The 18574-nt window shown below is 39.6% G+C and overlaps 2 protein-coding genes across 2 annotated transcripts; both read right to left on the reverse strand.

The window, feature by feature from the left end:
* Positions 1 to 335: 335 nt before the first annotated feature.
* Positions 336 to 7079, reverse strand: LOC138207384 (SH2 domain-containing protein 1A-like). Its single transcript, XM_069164565.1, has 4 exons — positions 5168 to 7079; positions 2250 to 2310; positions 1964 to 2105; positions 336 to 1726 (listed from the first exon to the last, which is right to left on the reverse strand). Exons 1-4 carry the CDS (start codon positions 5317 to 5319, stop codon positions 1656 to 1658), a joined length of 426 nt encoding a protein of 141 aa, XP_069020666.1. The 5' UTR covers positions 5320 to 7079; the 3' UTR covers positions 336 to 1655.
* A 98-nt stretch (positions 7080 to 7177) lies between these two features.
* On the reverse strand, positions 7178 to 11299 carry LOC138207383 (uncharacterized protein CXorf38 homolog). Its single transcript, XM_069164564.1, has 6 exons — positions 11024 to 11299; positions 10706 to 10840; positions 9661 to 9783; positions 8576 to 8725; positions 8273 to 8467; positions 7178 to 8178 (listed from the first exon to the last, which is right to left on the reverse strand). Exons 1-6 carry the CDS (start codon positions 11228 to 11230, stop codon positions 8068 to 8070), a joined length of 921 nt encoding a protein of 306 aa, XP_069020665.1. The 5' UTR covers positions 11231 to 11299; the 3' UTR covers positions 7178 to 8067.
* Positions 11300 to 18574: the final 7275 nt, after the last annotated feature.

Below are 18574 nucleotides of genomic sequence, written 5' to 3' on the forward strand. Positions count from 1 at the left end.
AAGATCCAAATTTGGGGAAGTGCACTTATACCCTTCTTACAAAGAGTTAACTGTTACGTGCTATGGCTCAGAAATACGGCATGCAACACTCTAAATTGTTGTTTTTGTAGAGATTAAAAAACAAGAGACATACCACATTATTCACTGCGGTTTAGAGGTGCTGGTAGCTAGATTTTGTTACCTTTGGACAGACGCAGGCTCGCTGTTATCACCTGTTTCCAGTCTTTGTGCTTAGCAAAGCTAACTGGCTGCATTTGATTTAATAATTTCTATCTTCTCATCTACCCCTCCACAAGAAAGCAAATAAACACATTTCCCAAACGAATGTACTCAGTCACAGTTCTTTAATTCTAAAGAAATCTCCTACAGGAATCTCAGAGAGCTCCAAGAAAAACTAGGAACACCGCCTCACAGTTGTAGTTTACATTCACATCCAGACTGATACAGTATGTATTTAAGACTTTTAATGAAATAAAATGGCAAAAATGACATTATTACAATATTGACATCTATGATTCCCGTGAATAATTGTTTGTGATGAACAAACTGTCTACACTTAAAGACTATTTATACAGAGAGGTACCGAGGACAGTGGAAAACCTTATTACATGGTGCAGCGACAAACATCTGCAGCTCAGTAAGCAATAATCTTGTGGTGCGACTAACAGAGAGGAACAGGAGGTTCCCTGTCCTGGTAGTCATGCAGGGAGAGGATATGAAGAGGGTAGACTCCTACAAGTGCGGCAATGTTGTCATAATTAGCATGTGAATTATTTCTTTATGTCACCAACCCTGTTTGGTGAGGACGCATCAACCTTGACCTTTGACCAGTTCATCCTTGAGTCGTAGTGGACATTTGTGCTAAGTGTTTCATATATTGTTATCAAGAGAACAGGACAGATGTGAAGTTACACTGATGTTGACTTTTAACCTCTGACCCCCACATTCAATCAGTTTATCCTTTAGTCTGAGTGAATGTTTGTGCCAAATATGAAGAATTCCCTCAGTTCCTGAGATATGTACAGACGAGCTGACAATGTGATGCCTCAGGCAGCAGCTGTCTCTGTCAGTGTGGAGGCCAACAGACTGCCTTTCCTGCATTACTACATTTCCTATGTTGTTACAGTCAGTGAGGCTATTCAGCTTCATGGCTTGAGACAAAGACAGAGATAAACAAAAAGGATAAGCCAAGTGTTACTTGGGGAAGTAACACAAGTTACATGTGTTACTTCCCCCAACATGATAGAAAACACACACAAAACATCAACCATGATCAACCAAATATGGTAAAATATCATTTTCTACATGACACAAAATATCTGAATACAAACATAAAGCCAGATTACTGAGTCGATTAGATTGGAAACCTCCGGTGTATTGACAGACAAACGCACTTCTTCTCACGTACAAATAGATACAATGACGGACCACATTATTATTTTATGGTCGGCTGAAAATGAAAACCACATCAACGACGATAGAGTGTGCGAAATTTAAACTGTGCTTAAAATTAAATACATTTGAATGAATTTCAAGGATTCTTCAGTACTTGAAATATCTCTTTTTCAAACTAAACTAAAGGGAAACTTGTACTGATTAAAAAAAAAAATATCCAAAAAAATCCCACAAAAAGCGATGGACAGATCTGTGAGGTGCTACGTGTCTCTGTCATCTTCCTCGGCTCCTGACGTGGCCTCGGTGCTGCTCATTTCCATATAGACAAACTCTGATTTGGAGACCATTGAAACTGTGTTAGAGTGTGTGTGAGTCAGGAACCGCGACAGACAGCTCATAGATGAAAAAGAACAAAACATAATGTGTGGCTTTCTGTTTGTGTGTGTCTGTGTCTGGACCAGATTTAAGTGTACGACTAGTTGGAGGACATTTTTAACTGCAGCACATAAAGTAGCACAAGTGTATGTGCATTTGTGTGTGTGTGTGTGTGTGTGTGTGTGTGTTGTACCTTGTCCAACGATGTGTGGTAGTTGTGTTTTGTCCAGTGGATCTGTGAGCGGGGCGACGCCTCCAACGGAGACTGTGGCCCTTCTGTAGTTCTCTATCAGGGTTTCCAGAGTCCTGAATCTCTGCGGTCTCGTTCTTGAATCCTGCTCAGCTCACACACAAACACACACACACACACACACACACACACACACACACACACACACACACACACACACACACACACACACACACACATAAATAATCTCCTCGGTGTGTGTGTGATTTGCATACAGACGCTCACCCACCTGTAGACACCAGCCGTCAGTGGAGTGCATGAGCCTGTAGGTGTGCACGAACGGCGCTCTCCTGTGACACCAAAGTTCAGAGTATTTAATCATTTTCTGTGAAACGTGTAAACATTTAACAGCGCATGTTGGGATGTGATGATTAAAACTGAGAGACGTGATGATGTATGAAGCAGGGGCGCAAGGATGACTCAGTTTGTTCAGCACACTCAAGTGAAACCAGCCACTGCACACAATATGCTGCTGCATGTAAAATCTCAATCTGAGAAGAAATTTGTCAAAATGATCAAATATTTCTCCCTGCAATGTAGGAATAATTTCCCTGTCTGCTTTAAGAAACTGGACGTAATGAAAATCTGGATTTATTTCTGTCTCCATTTTTTTTTTTTGGGGGGGGGGTTACTTGTGCTGCTGTAAATTGAGTTCAACTGCAGTAAAGTTTTCGTTGGTCTTTGACACCTTTGCAAAAATTTTCAGAAAAAAAAAAATCTATCAAAAAAGTTTTGTTTCAGTTCAGCAGATTAATATGAAAATATCCAACCATGCGTTTCCTCTCTCTTTTTATTAAAAGTATAGACAGAGTATTTTAATCTGTAGCTGAAATTATGTAATGTCTGTGGGTTCTTTAACAACCAAAAGTGTATTTCTGTTAAATAAACCAATGTGCAGACTCAATACGGCTAACTGATAATAACTAAAAGAAAACTAAAGCTCTTGTACTATACATTTATTCAAAGGGAAATGTGTATTACTTCACTACATTTATTTCACACAGTTTTGCACCTTAAGCATATAAATTGATTGTCAGAAAATCAACTACTTGGATGATCATGAAAATGATTTATCCTGAAAGAATACTTCAGATTTCATGACTGCAGCTGCTACAATGTGAGAATTCATTGCCTTTGGGTTAGGTTAGGTTAGGTTAGGTTAGGTTAGGTTAGGTTAGGTTAGGTAGTTACTTTATTAATCCCCGAGGGGAATTTTTTTTTTTTTGCCCCCTTTAAATCATTTTAATGAATTTAATTTATAATCCTTGAAGTGTGGACTGCTGGTTTAACAAAGTAAAGCATGGTGAAGGTGTCACTTTGTGCTCTGTGGTGACATTTACTACCATTGTTAGAGCTTTCTGAAACAAACCGTCATTAGTTGCACTTCTGCAAAAACATGAGCTCCTCCTCAGCCAACTGTAACAGTAAAATGCTGCTTTATTTATAAAGCTGCATCAGCAACATCAGTCAGATAATACATTAAATAATAGTACATTATTTACAGAGGTCATTTTTCAGCATGAGTGTGTACACTTTTAATTTTTGATTTAATGCTTTCATGTTTTCATGCAGGACCTTTACTTGGAATGGAGTATTTGTACATGATGGTAGTTGTACTTTTACTCAAGTGAAGGGTCTGAATGCTTCCTCCACTGTTCTCAAGTATTACAGTTTTAAGATTGTTGTAGAGATAATGATATGCTGTTTAACTAGTTTATGTACTGTATCTACTCAGAGGAACACTCAGGCTAACTCATGGTTAACAGCTACACGTACCGTATCAAAAAGTTTTCAGTATTATTTCTTGAATGAACTCTCTCAATTTTTGTTGACTTTCTGAGTCTCCTTTGTGATATTAGTGACATTCTTTTTCTTTCAAGACAAACTCAGCTGTGAGTTTATAAATGTTCAATTCAACATATAAGTATAAAGGTGCCAGGGACCCAAAATACTATAAATTTACATGTAAAGTGATTTTCAGTGAAAGTCTACTTATTTAAATTAAAACATGACTTCTTCTACAATCTGCAAATCACGCTTAACCTAGATATTAAATAAATTAGAGGTTAATCAAATTACACATGTAATCTAGAAAGGTAAATAACAACATCGTTTAACTTTTGGTGCTGTTATTTTAATGAGTACAGCGCTGCTATAAAACAAACAAGGGAGGGAGAGAGAAGAGGGAAGAGATCATTAAACAACAGAAACTGCAGGAGTCAGAGAAGGAAGAAAAAGCAGCAAGTTTTAGATAATTCGTGGAGGGATTGTGTTCACGCTCAGTTTATGTCGCTGGATTCCTTTTTTTGGTTGATTTGAAGGAGGATGTGGCCGAGTTTGTTTTCTTTAGTTACGGTAAGTTTTTGGTATTAGCACACTTGAGACCTCGGAGTGGAGTGGAGTTGGGGAAATCCCTTTTGATGAACACCTCTGCAGATCGACCCACACTTTACCTTTAAGGACACAGGTTCACACATCCCAGCTGCGGTAGGACAACATCTTACTCACCAGAGGAATTCACTTGGACTTTTGAGCAACCTAACTCAAGGACTGATTATATACTGAGGTGGAGAATTTATATATATATATATATAGATATATAGATATAGATATAGATATATAAAATCTAAATTTAAGTCAATTTCAGAGATAGGAGGAACTAAACTAAAAATTTAAAGGAACCTGTAGTTTGAGGAAAAAAATTGTTTAACTCAAATAGGGTGAAACAAACTTAAGAAAACAAGCAAACGGAAGTGAACCAGACAAAAGGTAAATTGTCACTGGGTTAAAACGTTATTTTCATTTGCTTTAAAGAAATTTGTATTTACATTTCATGTGTGTTTTATGTGAGTTTTGGTACCAACTTTTGTATGTAGTTTCTATCTTTTTACATAAATAAGCTGACAAGTTTACTATCTGTGGTATTTTACTTTAAAGTTTCTGGTTATGAACTGCTGCTCTGAAATTAGTCTGTGGTCAGAACTATCTATTAGTGGCAGGTGTTACACAGGCAAAAAAGGAGATAAACACTCTACACGCACACAAGTGTATTTCCTCATGAACAGACACATTAAATAAATAATAATGCAGAAACATAACTGAAACTGCACGAGTCTGCATGAAAAATGTCCTATTCGTGCAGCTCACCTTACACACAGACAGAAGGCCCCGTGCACTGTCTCGCTGTCCCTCAGCAGAAAGCTGCCGTCACGTCCGAACCTCTCCAGCAGCCTCTCTGTGGCCTCGCTTCCAATCCTCCCGTAGTAAATAGACTGGACCAGCATCCCCTCCGTCTCCATGTTGCCTCAGAGCCAGGCACTCATTTGTGCCGTGTTGCTGAAGGTTATAGCAGACTGTAGCAGCAGTTGAGTGTGTGAGAGGTTGAGGCAGGAAAAGCTTTTCTGGTTTTCACACTTTTCTGCAGCTGCACCTCACGGGCCATGCACTTAAAAAAAAAAAAAAAAAAAAAGTAATAATAGCTTTTATCTGTTGGAAAGCGAAAGCAAACTGTTGGCTTTGTTGTTTTAGTTACTCCACAAAACACGAAAAAAGAAAATTGCGCTCCACTATTTTTATTAGGGTTTCTCTTGCTGTGTTAAGAAATTTAAATCAGTTTAACAGCAGTTAACATGTTGCATGAGAATTTGTTTAACTGCAAGCTCATGTACACACACAATCCTAAAGCCTATATTAGGACTCCATCAGATGGATTGACAAAACAAATAGGAGTAGTTTTAAACAGACAGATATGTGCACAAACATGTAAACCACCACCGACATGCACAGAATAAAAACATGAGTCACAGCTGCGGTTTGTGTTTGTGCTGTCAAGAGTGTTTTCATGTTGTAAAAAAAAGAGTGAAAAGACTAGAAGAAAGATGGCAGCTCAGTCTTTACCCAGTTAACTGGTTTTATATAATTCACATGGCAAAGAGCCAAACTACTGTATATACTGGCTGGCTTTAGAACAACTAGACACATTCATGATAAATACAGTAAATATACAACGTAAAGAGTTTTAACACTGATATTTTCCCAAAGGATAATGTAAATCTTATAATTGGTTGCAATATCACTAGTTGACTGTCTAGGAGGCTGCACTCCGCTACATCAGTGACGACAAGGAATACAAAGAAAGACTTACATCCAGTGATTTGATTTCTTCAAGTACTGTATTGGTACAATTTCGAGGTACTTTACTTGAGCGTTTCAATTTGATGCAACTTTTTCAGAAGGAAATCATTTTCTAATCCACTTTATCTATCTGACAGCTTTAGTTACCTTTCAAAAGATTTGATACAATGGATAATATTACTCATATTTAACATACAATACATTGTTAAAGATTAAACCAGTTGTTTTCAATGTTTTTTGGGTTCAGACGTCTTACAAAAAGCAGTAGTCATTTCAAACGTCTAAGAGTGTTTAGAAGCTCCACCAAATCATGTTTTTCCCTCTAAACTTCTCACATTATTTAAAATAATCCAACATTTCAGCAAAAATCAAAGATTAGAGAAAAAGTCCAAAAACCTGAAAACATATCAGAATTTATTTTTTTTCTTCTTTCCCCTCACAGTAATAATCTGACCACCCCTCAGATTTATCTGCTGGCCCTGATTATAAAACTGAATATTAAGTAGTTCAAACTAGCTCTGCCTGCAGCAGCTACAACAGTAACATGCTGCTTACACACTGATGCTTCACTATTGATAATGTAATGATGCCATGTATAGTCATATATCAGAGGTCAGAGGGACCAAACCAGTACGTTAACAACATTTTGATGCTAAAACTGACTTGAGAGGGATTTTTCAGGAGGACTTTAACTTGCAACAGAACATTTTTTTGTATTGGTAGTTTTACTTAAGTAAAAGAGCTAAATAACCTGCTTCTTCCACGAGTGCATAAATGAACTTTTGTGTTGTTTTGAGGATAATAGAGTGTGATTCAAAACTTTAAATGTTTCCAATGTGTACCCCGTTTGCTTCAAGAAAACTAAGAAATAAATGATTTCTTCGTGTAATCTGTGGCTGCTATAGTGTTTTATGTTGTGTTGTGTTCTTATCATTGTGTGGCATTTTGATCTTGCCTTTACCTGCTTTTTGTGGCCGAGGAACACGGACTGTATGACGGACTGACAAAGGAGCAGAGACCCCCTGAGGACAACCAGTTTAATCCCAGGTAAGCACTGAGTACATATATAATGTGCTAAACTGTATTCATATGTTTAGGGGGCAAATGTATTTACTCCACATTCAGGTTATTTAAAAGCTGTAGTTAAAAGTTAGAGATTAAGCATATTAATGGTAATTATAATTAACAAATAGTAGTGTTTGGTTCCCTTTGCCAAATCTCTACTTTTATAGTAACAACCCAACAAAAAAATGACTAACAACTCAGGTTATATTGTTTGCAGAGAGAAAATAAATGTGGTTGTTATAGAGTTCATTTCTGGCAAAATCGAACAAAAAACAAAACATGTTTTCCAAATACCCCATGACTTACTAAAAACACAATTTTGTTTACAAATACAAAACACCCCTCTCAAACAAATACTCAGTATATTTCTGATACATCAGGCATAGATAGATAGAGAGATAGAGAGATAGATAGATAGAGAGATAGATAGATAGATAGATAGATAGATAGATAGATAGATAGATAGATAGATAGATAGATCCCACAAAGACCACACGATATCACGTCTCATTTTTGTATTTGAGAAGGGTAAGCATAACGAGGTACAACCTACACCTATTTGGCCACTCTCGTAAATTATTTTTGACGATGATTAATTTGGCTATTTAAACTCATGGGTACATTCTTTCAGTTTTTAATTTAGATTTAAGTTTAGATAAAAAAAAAATTGCAAAAATCTGGAAGAACAATGAATTTGGTCAATATTTTAAATTTACATATTTATAATAGCGCTAACATACATTCTGTCACAAATCTCTTTTCCTTCAACTTAAATTCTGACCTTGACCTATTTTTAATAATAATGGAAAGATATAGTGTACAGTCACCTCCTCCCCTAGTCCTCATTACTAGTCTCTGGCCCGCAGTGAGTTGATGGCTTGAAGCTCTGTAGCAAACCTCTCGCTCAGGTCGTTGTTGGCCTGCAGGAAGCCACCCAGACTCCTCAACTGCTCAGTGTGCTGAGGACGAGACAGAAAGTAGAGGTCATAGAACATATTTTGTTTTATGTGCTATGTATACGTGCATATGGAAAACTGTATTTGTTCTTCCCACCTGTGTCTTTGCATCATCATCATCATCATCATCATCAGCAACATGCAGAAACTCCCGCAACATCTCTTGTAGCAGCTCAGCTTCCCATTGGGTGACTAAGTCAGCATTGGTCTCCCATTGGCTGACAGAATCAGACTCTATTCCATCCATGTGGTCCAAACCAGAGACATGTATTGACAAATCAGCGGTCAGAATCTGGACAAAAAAAACCACGAGCACACAAATTGTGTCAGAAAACAACACAGCAGAGTTCTTCTCATCACAGGACACGTTTCAGCTGCAGCGGTGCACAAACATGCTCACCTCGTCTATCTTTTGTTCCGCTGTGGCCATCTCAGGAACACGGTCGAACTGCTCCACCAACTGTTTCAGGCTGGTCTCGTAGCGTCTCATCCAATTGTCCTTCATACGAAACTCACAAGAATGCATCAACTCATTCCTGCATCGGATCACCTGCAAGAACACACACTGCACTCGATTTCTGCGATAGATGGTTTTTCAGTCTGGGTTTGAATCTCATCACAGCACCGAGTCTGCCCTTCTCATTAAACTTGAACTCATTGCCGAAGCTGGTGATCCTGCTGTCCTTTTATTACTTGATGTCACTGCAGCATTTGATCTGTGTACCATGAGATTCGTATCTCCTATCCTGAGGAGTGCGTTGGAAACTGTGTCTCTGCTCTAAACTAAAGGAACTACTGATTATTCTGCTAACATGAGTGACTACGTTTCTCAGTCAATCTTTAGGTTAACATATTTATTTCTACTGGCATTTCCATATTAGGCTCAATCTTAAATTCTATTTTTCCCAATATTATTTCCTGCTCATTGTTTTTGTTCTTAATATTATTTTGTATTTCTTTTAATTTTGTTTTATTGCTTAATTGTTTTTGTTTCAAGTCTGGTTTGTTTTAATTCTGTTAATCTGACAGATAAATAAACTGATTTGACTTGACACACAAATTATTTGCCAAATTACAGAATATCACTTAAAACACTGTTCAAATAAGGCTCCTTTTTGGAAAAAAAAAAGAAAAAAAAAAAAAGAAAAATCCACTTTCATTAATTTTGAATGAATTAGAATGAATTAATATCAATCATATCAACCTCTAGCAATGATGCCATTCTTTTCTGGAGCACTGTTACACCTAGAGGAGCAATTAGCTGACAGTGAGGTGAAAATATTCACACCACTCATGTCTGTGTTCATTATGAGGCGAGAGCCTGCAGGCCATTAGCATAAAGACTGAAAACAGGTTAAACAATAGGCTCTGTATTAACATAACAAAATCCATTTACGAGCACCTCTAAAACTCAAAAAGTCTTTACACTAATCTAAAATAACCATCTCCAGCAGACAGACATTATTTACCAATATGAACTTTTACCTCTCTCACTGGGTTTAGATTCACAGACTGGAAACATTTACAGTAGTTGATCAGGTTGAGCAGAGCAGAGGCGTCACACTGATTTGCCGCCTTCACTTTCGCCAGACCTCGTGGCATGTAGGCCTGAAGAGAGACAGAGAGACAGAGAGACAGAGATGTCCATCAGACTCACACACTCAGGAGATCCTGTTGATTTCTAAATAACTTACTGAGAATCAACATCACACCCATTTCTAATCCTGTTAGTGTATATTTTCATCTCAAACACAATATGGATCCTGTTATACTTTTTTATCTTTTCCACTAGTTTCAAGTGAATATTTAATTTATATATTTCCTTATAATTTGACACTTTCCTTTCCAGCCGTTTCAAAAAGTTAAAAAAAAAAAATTGTCCCAATAACACAGTACTACAATAGCAGGTTTATCATCATGGATCCTGTTAATTAACAGTTTCTTCCAAGAAAGAGCATCTTGTTTGGCAGCTTAGACCAACACTAGTCAAAGTTTCTTACTTTAGATGGCAGTCCAAACAAAATCTCACCTGAATCTTTACAAATCTCGAGCTTTAATATTGTACTTATTTATTTGATTATACAGTTCCTGACCAGAAGTGTTTCTGATTATCCCCAAATGCAATGCACAGAAGTTATAGATGTCAGTTAAATCTTAATACACAAAGACGACCTACTGCGATGTCAAAGCAACATCGTCTCTTTGTTAAAATGTATTATTTATTTAAATGTATTATTTATTTATTTTCAAGTCTACAAGAACATGTGAAAGATATTTCATGGTGATCTCCGACCGGCAGACTCAGTACCACTATCAAAACTGGACTACATTTCCCATAAGCCTCGAGTGCACTTAGGTGTGTTAAAACTGGAGCAACAGCACGTTTTACTGCTGTGTTTGTTTTCCTGTAAAGCGCGGTGGCCCTTTGTAAAGAAATCCAGGCCAGCAGCTCCTTTATTTCACGACAGTTTATGTTAAATGTTAATCCCAGCAGGGTTAAAGTTGAGTGTGTGTGTGCAGGCTGCAGGACCTTGGCCAGTTCCCAGTGGTCTGTCCTCCAGAGAGGAGGGACGCAGTTGTCCCAGTTGACCGTGGTATCGGGTTGTCTGTGGTGTTTCAGGATCACCTTCTTCCACTCTGTACACACCCTGCATGACGAGGAAAGCTGCACACGCACACATCTACAGATTACTGTGACAAGTCGGAAACATGTTGATTTAAAACAGCCTTTAATTTAAGTACGCAAACTTCGACTGAGTCACGGCCGTTTCATAAGCTGCAGGTGATTCACAGGTGTTTCATGCATTAAATGATGACTCCTGCTCTTTACACATACAGTCTAAACTACCTTGTTTCCTCTGGAGCTACAGGAAGACGTCTCGCAGGCCTTGCGGAGCGGAGAGTATTGGTTGAGCAGGTCTCCGTGGAAAGCTTTCATGTGTCGGTCGGTGAACGGGTGGAGGCCGTTCTTCAGTACGATCAGACACTGGCCTGCTTTCAGCCAGTTTGTATACTCCTTGTTGTTGAGACGGGCCTTCAGCTCCTCGAGGACCATCTCGACCTCACTTCCTAGTGTCAAAACAAAACAAAGAAGCGGAGCAAGTTCAGACCAAGTCCTCCTGTTTGGCTCCACCCACCCAGTGCAAACAATGGAGAGGCCACAAGATGGCGCCCTTTACTTTCTTACTACTCCTGCTGCTGCTGGCTCAGCTGTCCCAAAGCAGACAGTTGTGTTGCATCACCTGGCTGCTTCAGGGTATCTTTGGGTGGCAGTTGCTTCCTGACCTACACCTGCTTGTCCGGGGGTGGTGTCAGGGCTTTCCCATGGTCTTTAAACAACTAAGTAACCATAGAACTCCACCTTTTTACTAAGGAAGCTGCAAAAGCTTATTCATGCATGTTTTTTCCCCCCTACAATTACTCCCGGTTGTTGGTGGAGGAAACCTTTCCATTGCACAAACATGGCGCTCCTCAGATCCTGAATCAGATGCTTTCTCTGTTAAGACTCTGTCATTAAGATGTATTGTTGCTGTATCATCCTGTTTGAGTCTAGTTTGTCCTGTTTTGCGTCATGTTTTATTATTAAGTACGAGCACTGATTTTTAAAAAAAAGGGTGACTGTTAAAGCTGCTAAGACTAAAGGCTGACTCCTGAGCTGCAGCTGAAGCCTCATGACAGAGTCAAGATTAATCCTTATGGCCCACAGAGACGTTAATGGCAACACTAGAAATCACGAACTCAAGTGATAGACGGTTTGATTGATCAAACAATGCAGAGAAGGAAACAATTTTTTAATGCAAAAAGACACTAAAATGTTTGGCTTTTCAGGGACAATTCATTGGCAATACCAATAAATAATAAATGAAACAACCATACAATATTTGCCCAAGTGTTGGAATGATGATGATGATGATGATGATGATGATGATGATGATGATGATGATAATGCTGCAGGTAATTGAACATTTGTATTCAAATTTAGCTTCACTGTCTGCACTGTCACAGCTTTCATAGGAACTAATCACTGGGTAGTTCCAATAAATGGTGGACACAGGTTTGTGTTTTTTATTTATTTTCAGTTGGGTGAAAAGAGCTGCATTAACTGATCTTTGTCTTTGTCCCAAGAGAGGCTGTAAAAACAACTGTAGACACAAGTTGATATGACGAATGTGTTGGCAAACACTGGCCTCGTCATATATTCAGTTGTAGCAGCATTAGTGTTCAATGGAAGTTGCCTTTGTGGCCATGTGATCAATAAACGTCCAATATTCACTCTCATATGAGCTTTGTTTTCGTATCTACTCCAGACAGGAATATCTACCTGGAGTCTTTTTACTGACTGTTTCTGAGTTTTACTGAAAGCAGCTGCCTGCTGCATCCGGAAAACAATGCTGATGAGAGTGGCGAGAGACAACTGCAACAATAAAGTTCCAGGAGAGAAAAAACAATGAGAAACGAAGCCCCTGCAGACCTTATAGGAAACCTGCAGGATTTATTGATAATTACCTTCACTGAGGAGGTTATGTTTTTGGTGTGGTTTGTTTGTTAGTTCGCAGAATAACAGAAAAATCTGCCTACCCGAGTTTCTGTGAAAGGCTGTAGCATGCATCAAGGAAGAAGCATTTAAATTATGGAGCAGATCTGAAACAGAGGGGCAAATCCATAAATTATGGAAGATAGGACGTTTAGCAAACTAAATGCAGTACATCTTAAAATCCAGCAGATGGCAGTAAAGTTTAATAGTGACAAAACATGGGCCATCCCAGACATATGATGACTCCACATCACAATCCACATTCACAGGTACCAGCAGTCCTCTGGGATACACATGTACTTGCTCAAATGTAATACAGAAAGCAGTCGTTTTGGAGCGACAGTTCAGATTGTCAGTTTTAATTAGGAGTGTCATAACTGAGCAAAATGACCTGGAAGAAAATAAGTGGCAGCCATAATGAGAGCTGTTTGAATTGTCAAAATGCTTAGGAAAGGTGGTTCAATGCTTCCATTCATACTTCCTTCAACATAGGATACCCTAGACCACCTTCATGAAAAGAACGATAATGCCATCCCACAATTCCTTGCTGCAGCAACATTTAATGCTGCACATCACTTGCTCGTAGATTTGTAGGCTCATTTTGTGATGCTTTACATAAATCTGACATTTGTTTTCATACGATCATTTAATTCGAATTAATGCTGATAAATACGAGTAAACAGGAGGGAGTGGTTTCATAGCGGAGAACTGGAACCGTTACAACAGCTGAAAGGTTTCAGCTTAACACTGGTGTATTTTAACATCACTCTAATAGTTATGGAAATATATACAGACATATACTGTGGTTGCAGCTGCAGATTTGCATATCATACAAGAGTAAACTAATGGCCTTGGTGGAGGGTCCCTCTAGTTATCTGTGGGTCTGCCACCTCTTCAGCAGACATATATGTTCCGTTGTAAATATTAAAATATGAACTATATCTACTGCAGCTTTTAATGAATATCTCAAAGATGAAGGCCGTATTGATGTTTTAGGAGGTTTCTGTCTGCTGGGCTTGAAGCAAGTCAGATCATCTATACCTTTCTGTAAAGTATGACCACATCTGATTCCATAAGCCACTGGAGCTGCTGCGTCGTGAAAGTCCCTTATGAGAGATGGCATCACCAAGCTGCTACATCTGCTGCCTGCTGTGAAAAGTAGGGTTGGATACCCAGAAGAGCCTGGCCAGCAGCTGCATGCGCTGACGTCCCTGAGGCGGCTGCTGGAGGTGTTCATCAGGGAGGAGCTGACAGACACCATGTATCAACTGAGACCAGGGGCTTGCCGGAGGAGAGAAGCGACTAACCCCTTGGTATTTCAAGCCTGAGCGGTACGGAGAGACATGTCGCAAGTGTCAAAAGAAAATACACTCGAAACTCTCGCGCTCAACGTTACACCTTCCATTTCTAGACCTATTGTGTCATTTTGTGGTGGTGTATTTTTCTCACCGCTGCAGATAACTGTCCAAACTCCGACAACGTCAAGATATTTCCAGCCGAGCCGCAGTTTCACAGCACTATAATTTCTCAGCTGTCGGGAACTTGTGCATCAACAACACTAAAAGTGAGGTGTTGGCATCTGAATCAAAAGAAAAGCAGCTTCTGCCCAAGGTTGATAATTTGTATTGATCTGTAATTATATGAGAACTAATTATAGAAGCAACTGAGATGCCAGTTTATCAAGTACCAGATGTACATTTGTTATATAATGTCTATGCATATACTGCAGTTAACGGTTAACATCTGGTGTTTATAAAAGCTGACATGTACGATGTCGGAAAGAGGAGTTGACTGTGGAGCATAAATGTGGAATATCTCAACAACAACTGGATAGGTTGCTGTGAAACTTTGTAATAAGTAAGTTAGCACAAATAATTTGTTTTAACTTTATTTATTGGATCATTTCTGGTTCGTTCAAGGCTGTGCCAACATCCAGTAAGCAGCAGGGAGCAAACAAAAAGCTCTACTTTCATTTAATTGGAACATTAGATCATAAAAAGCCTTGCAGACAACAAAGGATAAAGTAAATCTGACCGCCTACATCACCATCACAGTCAGCTTCATCCTCATGAAATGTAACTTGGTTAGTAATGACGGTCCAATAAACCGTAACTGTATTTGTATAAAGTGCTAGTTGGCAAATGGGGGCGGCACAGTGGTGCAGTGCTTAACACTGTCACCTCACAGCAAGGAGGTTGTGGGTTTGAACCTCGGCCGGGGCCTTTCTGTGTGGAGTTTGCATGTTCTCCCTGCGTGGGTTCTCTCCAGGTACTCCGGCTTCCTCCCACCATCCAAAGACATGCGTGTCAGGTTAATTGGTGATTCTGAAAAATTGTCCGTAGGCGTGAATGAGGTCTTTGTTTCTGTCTGTCTCTGTCCCTGCAATAGACTGTCAATCTGCCCAGGGTGTACCCTGCCTTCGCCAGGAATATATAAGAGAATAGCAAACCTAAAACACTAAACATGAGCATGTTAGCGAGTTCATTGTGAACCCATCAGTATGCTGATGATGTTAGCCTTTAGCAGCATGCTGAGCCCAAGTACAGCCTCACAGAGACTGTAGACTCGCGTTAAGTTTGCAAGAAACCTGCAGTGCAGGTTTTCACCTGAGTATTTCCGACCACCTGCAGCTGCGATTGCATTGAAGTTCTATTCCTATTCCTTTTTCATTTATTTCATTCATCAAGTTTTCATTATTTGTTTATTATTCACGCTATCTCCTATTCTGCTACTACCACCAAAACACGCACTCTGTCTGATATTCATTGTTATGTAACATATTTTCTGATTTTCTTTTTCAAGGTAAGGGTAGAAATGAAAGACAAGCATCTCAGAGGGGGAAAATTCTCTGTTTTGAGTTTGAATGTCTGGTTTGCCGGCATCCTTTGTTAGCTACATGATTGACTGCTTTTCTGCCCGGTGCATTGTGGGATATGCTCTTACCCTTATAACCCTGACTTTGAATAATGATGGAAGTATACAAGAAAGCAAGGTAAAAAGAGAGGCACATAAGTCTGTTTTATGTGTGTGTGTGTGTGTGTGTGTGTGTGTGTGTGAGAGAGAGAAATTGCTGTGCAGGTTAACAGGCTTACAAATGCAGCTGTAATAGGCAGAAACAGTCACAGTGTTCCCAATTAAAATATATTACGTTACAATTATGAAAATGAAAAGACATTTGTGTTGTATCAAATAATTTCATCTTTACATGAAAATTTAATTAGTCTTTTAGGATGTACAGAGAAAAACAAATATCCCTCTATCTTTGTAATTGGATCTCTATGGATTTGATGATAGTTAAAGTAGATTAGACGCCCTGGAGTACGTGTGCGTGTGTGTGACTGCATGTGTGTGTGTGTGTGTGTGTGTGTGTGTGTGTGTGTGTGTGTGTGTGTGCGTGCGCGCGCGCATAAATGAACCCTGTTCAGCAGCCAGTTGAGGGGACACAATAATGTTAATGTGGGTGTGTGCTCGTAGGTATGTTCGCCTGTGTGCAGGCTGGTATATAAATACATATATGCATTTGTGTGCGTGTGTGTGTGTGCGCGTGTACGCCCACGATCCCAGTAGGGTGGTTTTTATTTTTTTTTTTTTTTTTTTTTAAGCAGAGGAGATCAAAGAGACATTAGTATTCTGAAATAAATCACATGCTCAGGCCTCACCGTGTGGGTCCCCAAACACATACACAGGAGACACACACACACTCCGTGTCTCATTCTCTCGGTCTCCTCCTTTCTCTTTCCCCTACCATCTCTCTCTTCAAAAGATACCCCCAGCCCGCACCTCCGCCACCACCACCCGTTCCCTCCACCCTTCCCCTCGCCTCTCCCCCGGCCCCTAGCGGCCTTCAGAGCTATCTGCTTACTGGCTCTGAATCCTTTGTTACATCCTTTCAGTTTCTCACGTTCCAACTTGAGCCCCGTCTCCTCCCTCCGTCTGCAAATAAGCAGGAAAATGCTTTGTCAGAGAAAACTGTTGTTCATTGCCGAAAAAAGTCAGAAACGCAAAGTAGGGGGTTTTGACAAGTATATCCTCAGGGAGAGACCTCTCATTCTCTCTCCCTCTCTCCATCTTTTTCTCCCCCCCTCCCTCCACGGTCCCTCCCTTTTTCACACCTCGCCTTCACTTTGCTTCTCTTTCTCCAAGTCTCCTCCAAAACTCAGCAGCAGAATCATTCAAGGCAATGGTGATTTTTTTTTTTCTTTTCTTTTCTTTTCTTTTCCCCGTTTTTGGTGCGTGGATATCTTTTTGGAGAAGTGTGAGCACTTCTGAGACTTCTGACAATGTTACGACTCACTCACAAATTCTGCGGTAATGGGAGCCGTTCTGCCGGACGGCCAGCATCAGCCAGACTTCACTTTCCTCTTGAAAGATGGTCACTGCTTTTTGCCAGCGGGAGAAAGAGGGGAATAGAGGAAGAGAAGTGAAAGGAAAATGAGAAAAAATGATTGACATGGTCCAGCTAGGAGAGGAAGAAGCTCATTTTTAACTACAGAATTAGAACGAGTAGAACATAAATGCCCCCTGTAGCTCCCTGACAGTTACAATATCCATGAGATTCAGGGTTTTCTTTGTGCTTTGTTGTCTCAGTAAGTGTGTGTGTGTGTGTGTGTGTGTGTGTGTGTGTGTGTGTGTGTGTGTGTGTGTGTGTGTGTGTGTGCACATTTGCATGTATGCGTGCATGTGGGCACGTGTGTGGGATGGATAAGTTTAGGCCAATGTGTACATGCATGTACTTATTTATGTGCGTGCTTGTATCTGCGCGTGTCTACTCGTGTGTGTGTCATTTTGATAGCCACCCACATGAATATGCAGATCAGTTTTAGAGAGCGTATGTGCTCAGCATTAAAGCCCACTCTCCACTGCTGACCCAATTTCACACTGCAGTGTATCTGTGTGTGTATGCGTGCACTTGCTTATCAATGTATTTTGCCAAGCTTGGAAAAATTGTGCGGTTAAGACGGAGGCGTGTGTGTGTGTGTGTGTGTGTGTGTGTGTGTGTGTGTGTGTGTGTGTGTGTGTGTGTGTGTGTGTGTGTGTGTGTGTGTGTGTGTGTGTGTGTGTGTGTGTGTGTGTGTGTGAGTTGGCCTAAGAGTGTTTATAAAGAGAAAAACACATGCGATAAGTCTCAACTAGTACAAATTCCCAGCTGGCTGGGAACAAAATTCACATTAATACACGGTGACCAAGCCTCTACAACCTGAACCACATTTTTTGGCAGGCTTAGCAGCACTTTATTTCTTATACAAAATCCTGGAATCTGCCTCACTTTCACCTCAGTCTTTTAAACTTTTAGTGTTATAACATAAAATAAAGATTAAAGAGGTTTGACATTTTGGACAAAAAAACAACAACTTATTTGCCTTCTTAGAAAGTTAAATAATAAGATTGCCACTCTGATATCTGTTGGACATGACACTACGGCTAGCAGTCAGTTTAGCTGAGCATAAAAACAGAAAAACATTTAGTCTGGCTGTGTCCACAGGGGAAGTTTTTGCCTCTCAGCAGAGCCAAAGGTTATTAGATAACCTTGTTTGTGTAATATTTACAAAGAGTGAAGTATAAAAGTGATGAGTTGAGATTAACAGGTTTATGTGCTGGAGTATTTCCTAGTTTAGCGCAGCAACTTTCCCCAGCTTGCTGTGTTAATACTAAACTGACCTAACAACCGCTTCATATTCAAAGAAACCTATGTGTGCATACTTAAATATGAAGCTATATCCAGCCGTTTGTTAGTTTAGCTTGGGGTAAATACTGCAAATGGAAGGAAAAGACTAGCAGCTCTATTCAAAAGGAAGCTCACAAAATTATATATTGTTTAAGTTTCATCCAAAACCAGAACGCAAGTTTAAATGTGAGACTTTTTTT

The sequence above is a fragment of the Embiotoca jacksoni genome, unplaced genomic scaffold, assembly GCF_022577435.1.
Source record: "Embiotoca jacksoni isolate LCO1_2020_lvr unplaced genomic scaffold, fEmbJac1.0.p SCAF_31, whole genome shotgun sequence".
Classification (NCBI taxonomy): domain Eukaryota; kingdom Metazoa; phylum Chordata; class Actinopteri; family Embiotocidae; genus Embiotoca; species Embiotoca jacksoni.

Excerpts from the sequence above, each read along its gene's own strand:
- LOC138207384 (XM_069164565.1), bottom strand. The coding sequence starts at position 5,319 with ATGGAGACGGAGGGGATGCTGGTCCAGTCTATTTACTACGGGAGGATT. Across the intron at positions 2,311-5,167 it reads GCCTTCTGTCTGTGTGTAAG|GAGAGCGCCGTTCGTGCACA; the intron begins GTGAGCTGCACG and ends TTGGTGTCACAG. Across the intron at positions 1,727-1,963 it reads ACCACACATCGTTGGACAAG|AGTTTGTCTATATGGAAATG; the intron begins GTACAACACACA and ends TCTCCAAATCAG.
- LOC138207383 (XM_069164564.1), bottom strand. The coding sequence starts at position 11,230 with ATGGTCCTCGAGGAGCTGAAGGCCCGTCTCAACAACAAGGAGTATACA. Across the intron at positions 10,841-11,023 it reads GTAGCTCCAGAGGAAACAAG|CTTTCCTCGTCATGCAGGGT; the intron begins GTAGTTTAGACT and ends GTGCGTGTGCAG. Across the intron at positions 8,468-8,575 it reads CGGAACAAAAGATAGACGAG|ATTCTGACCGCTGATTTGTC; the intron begins GTGAGCATGTTT and ends TTTTTTGTCCAG.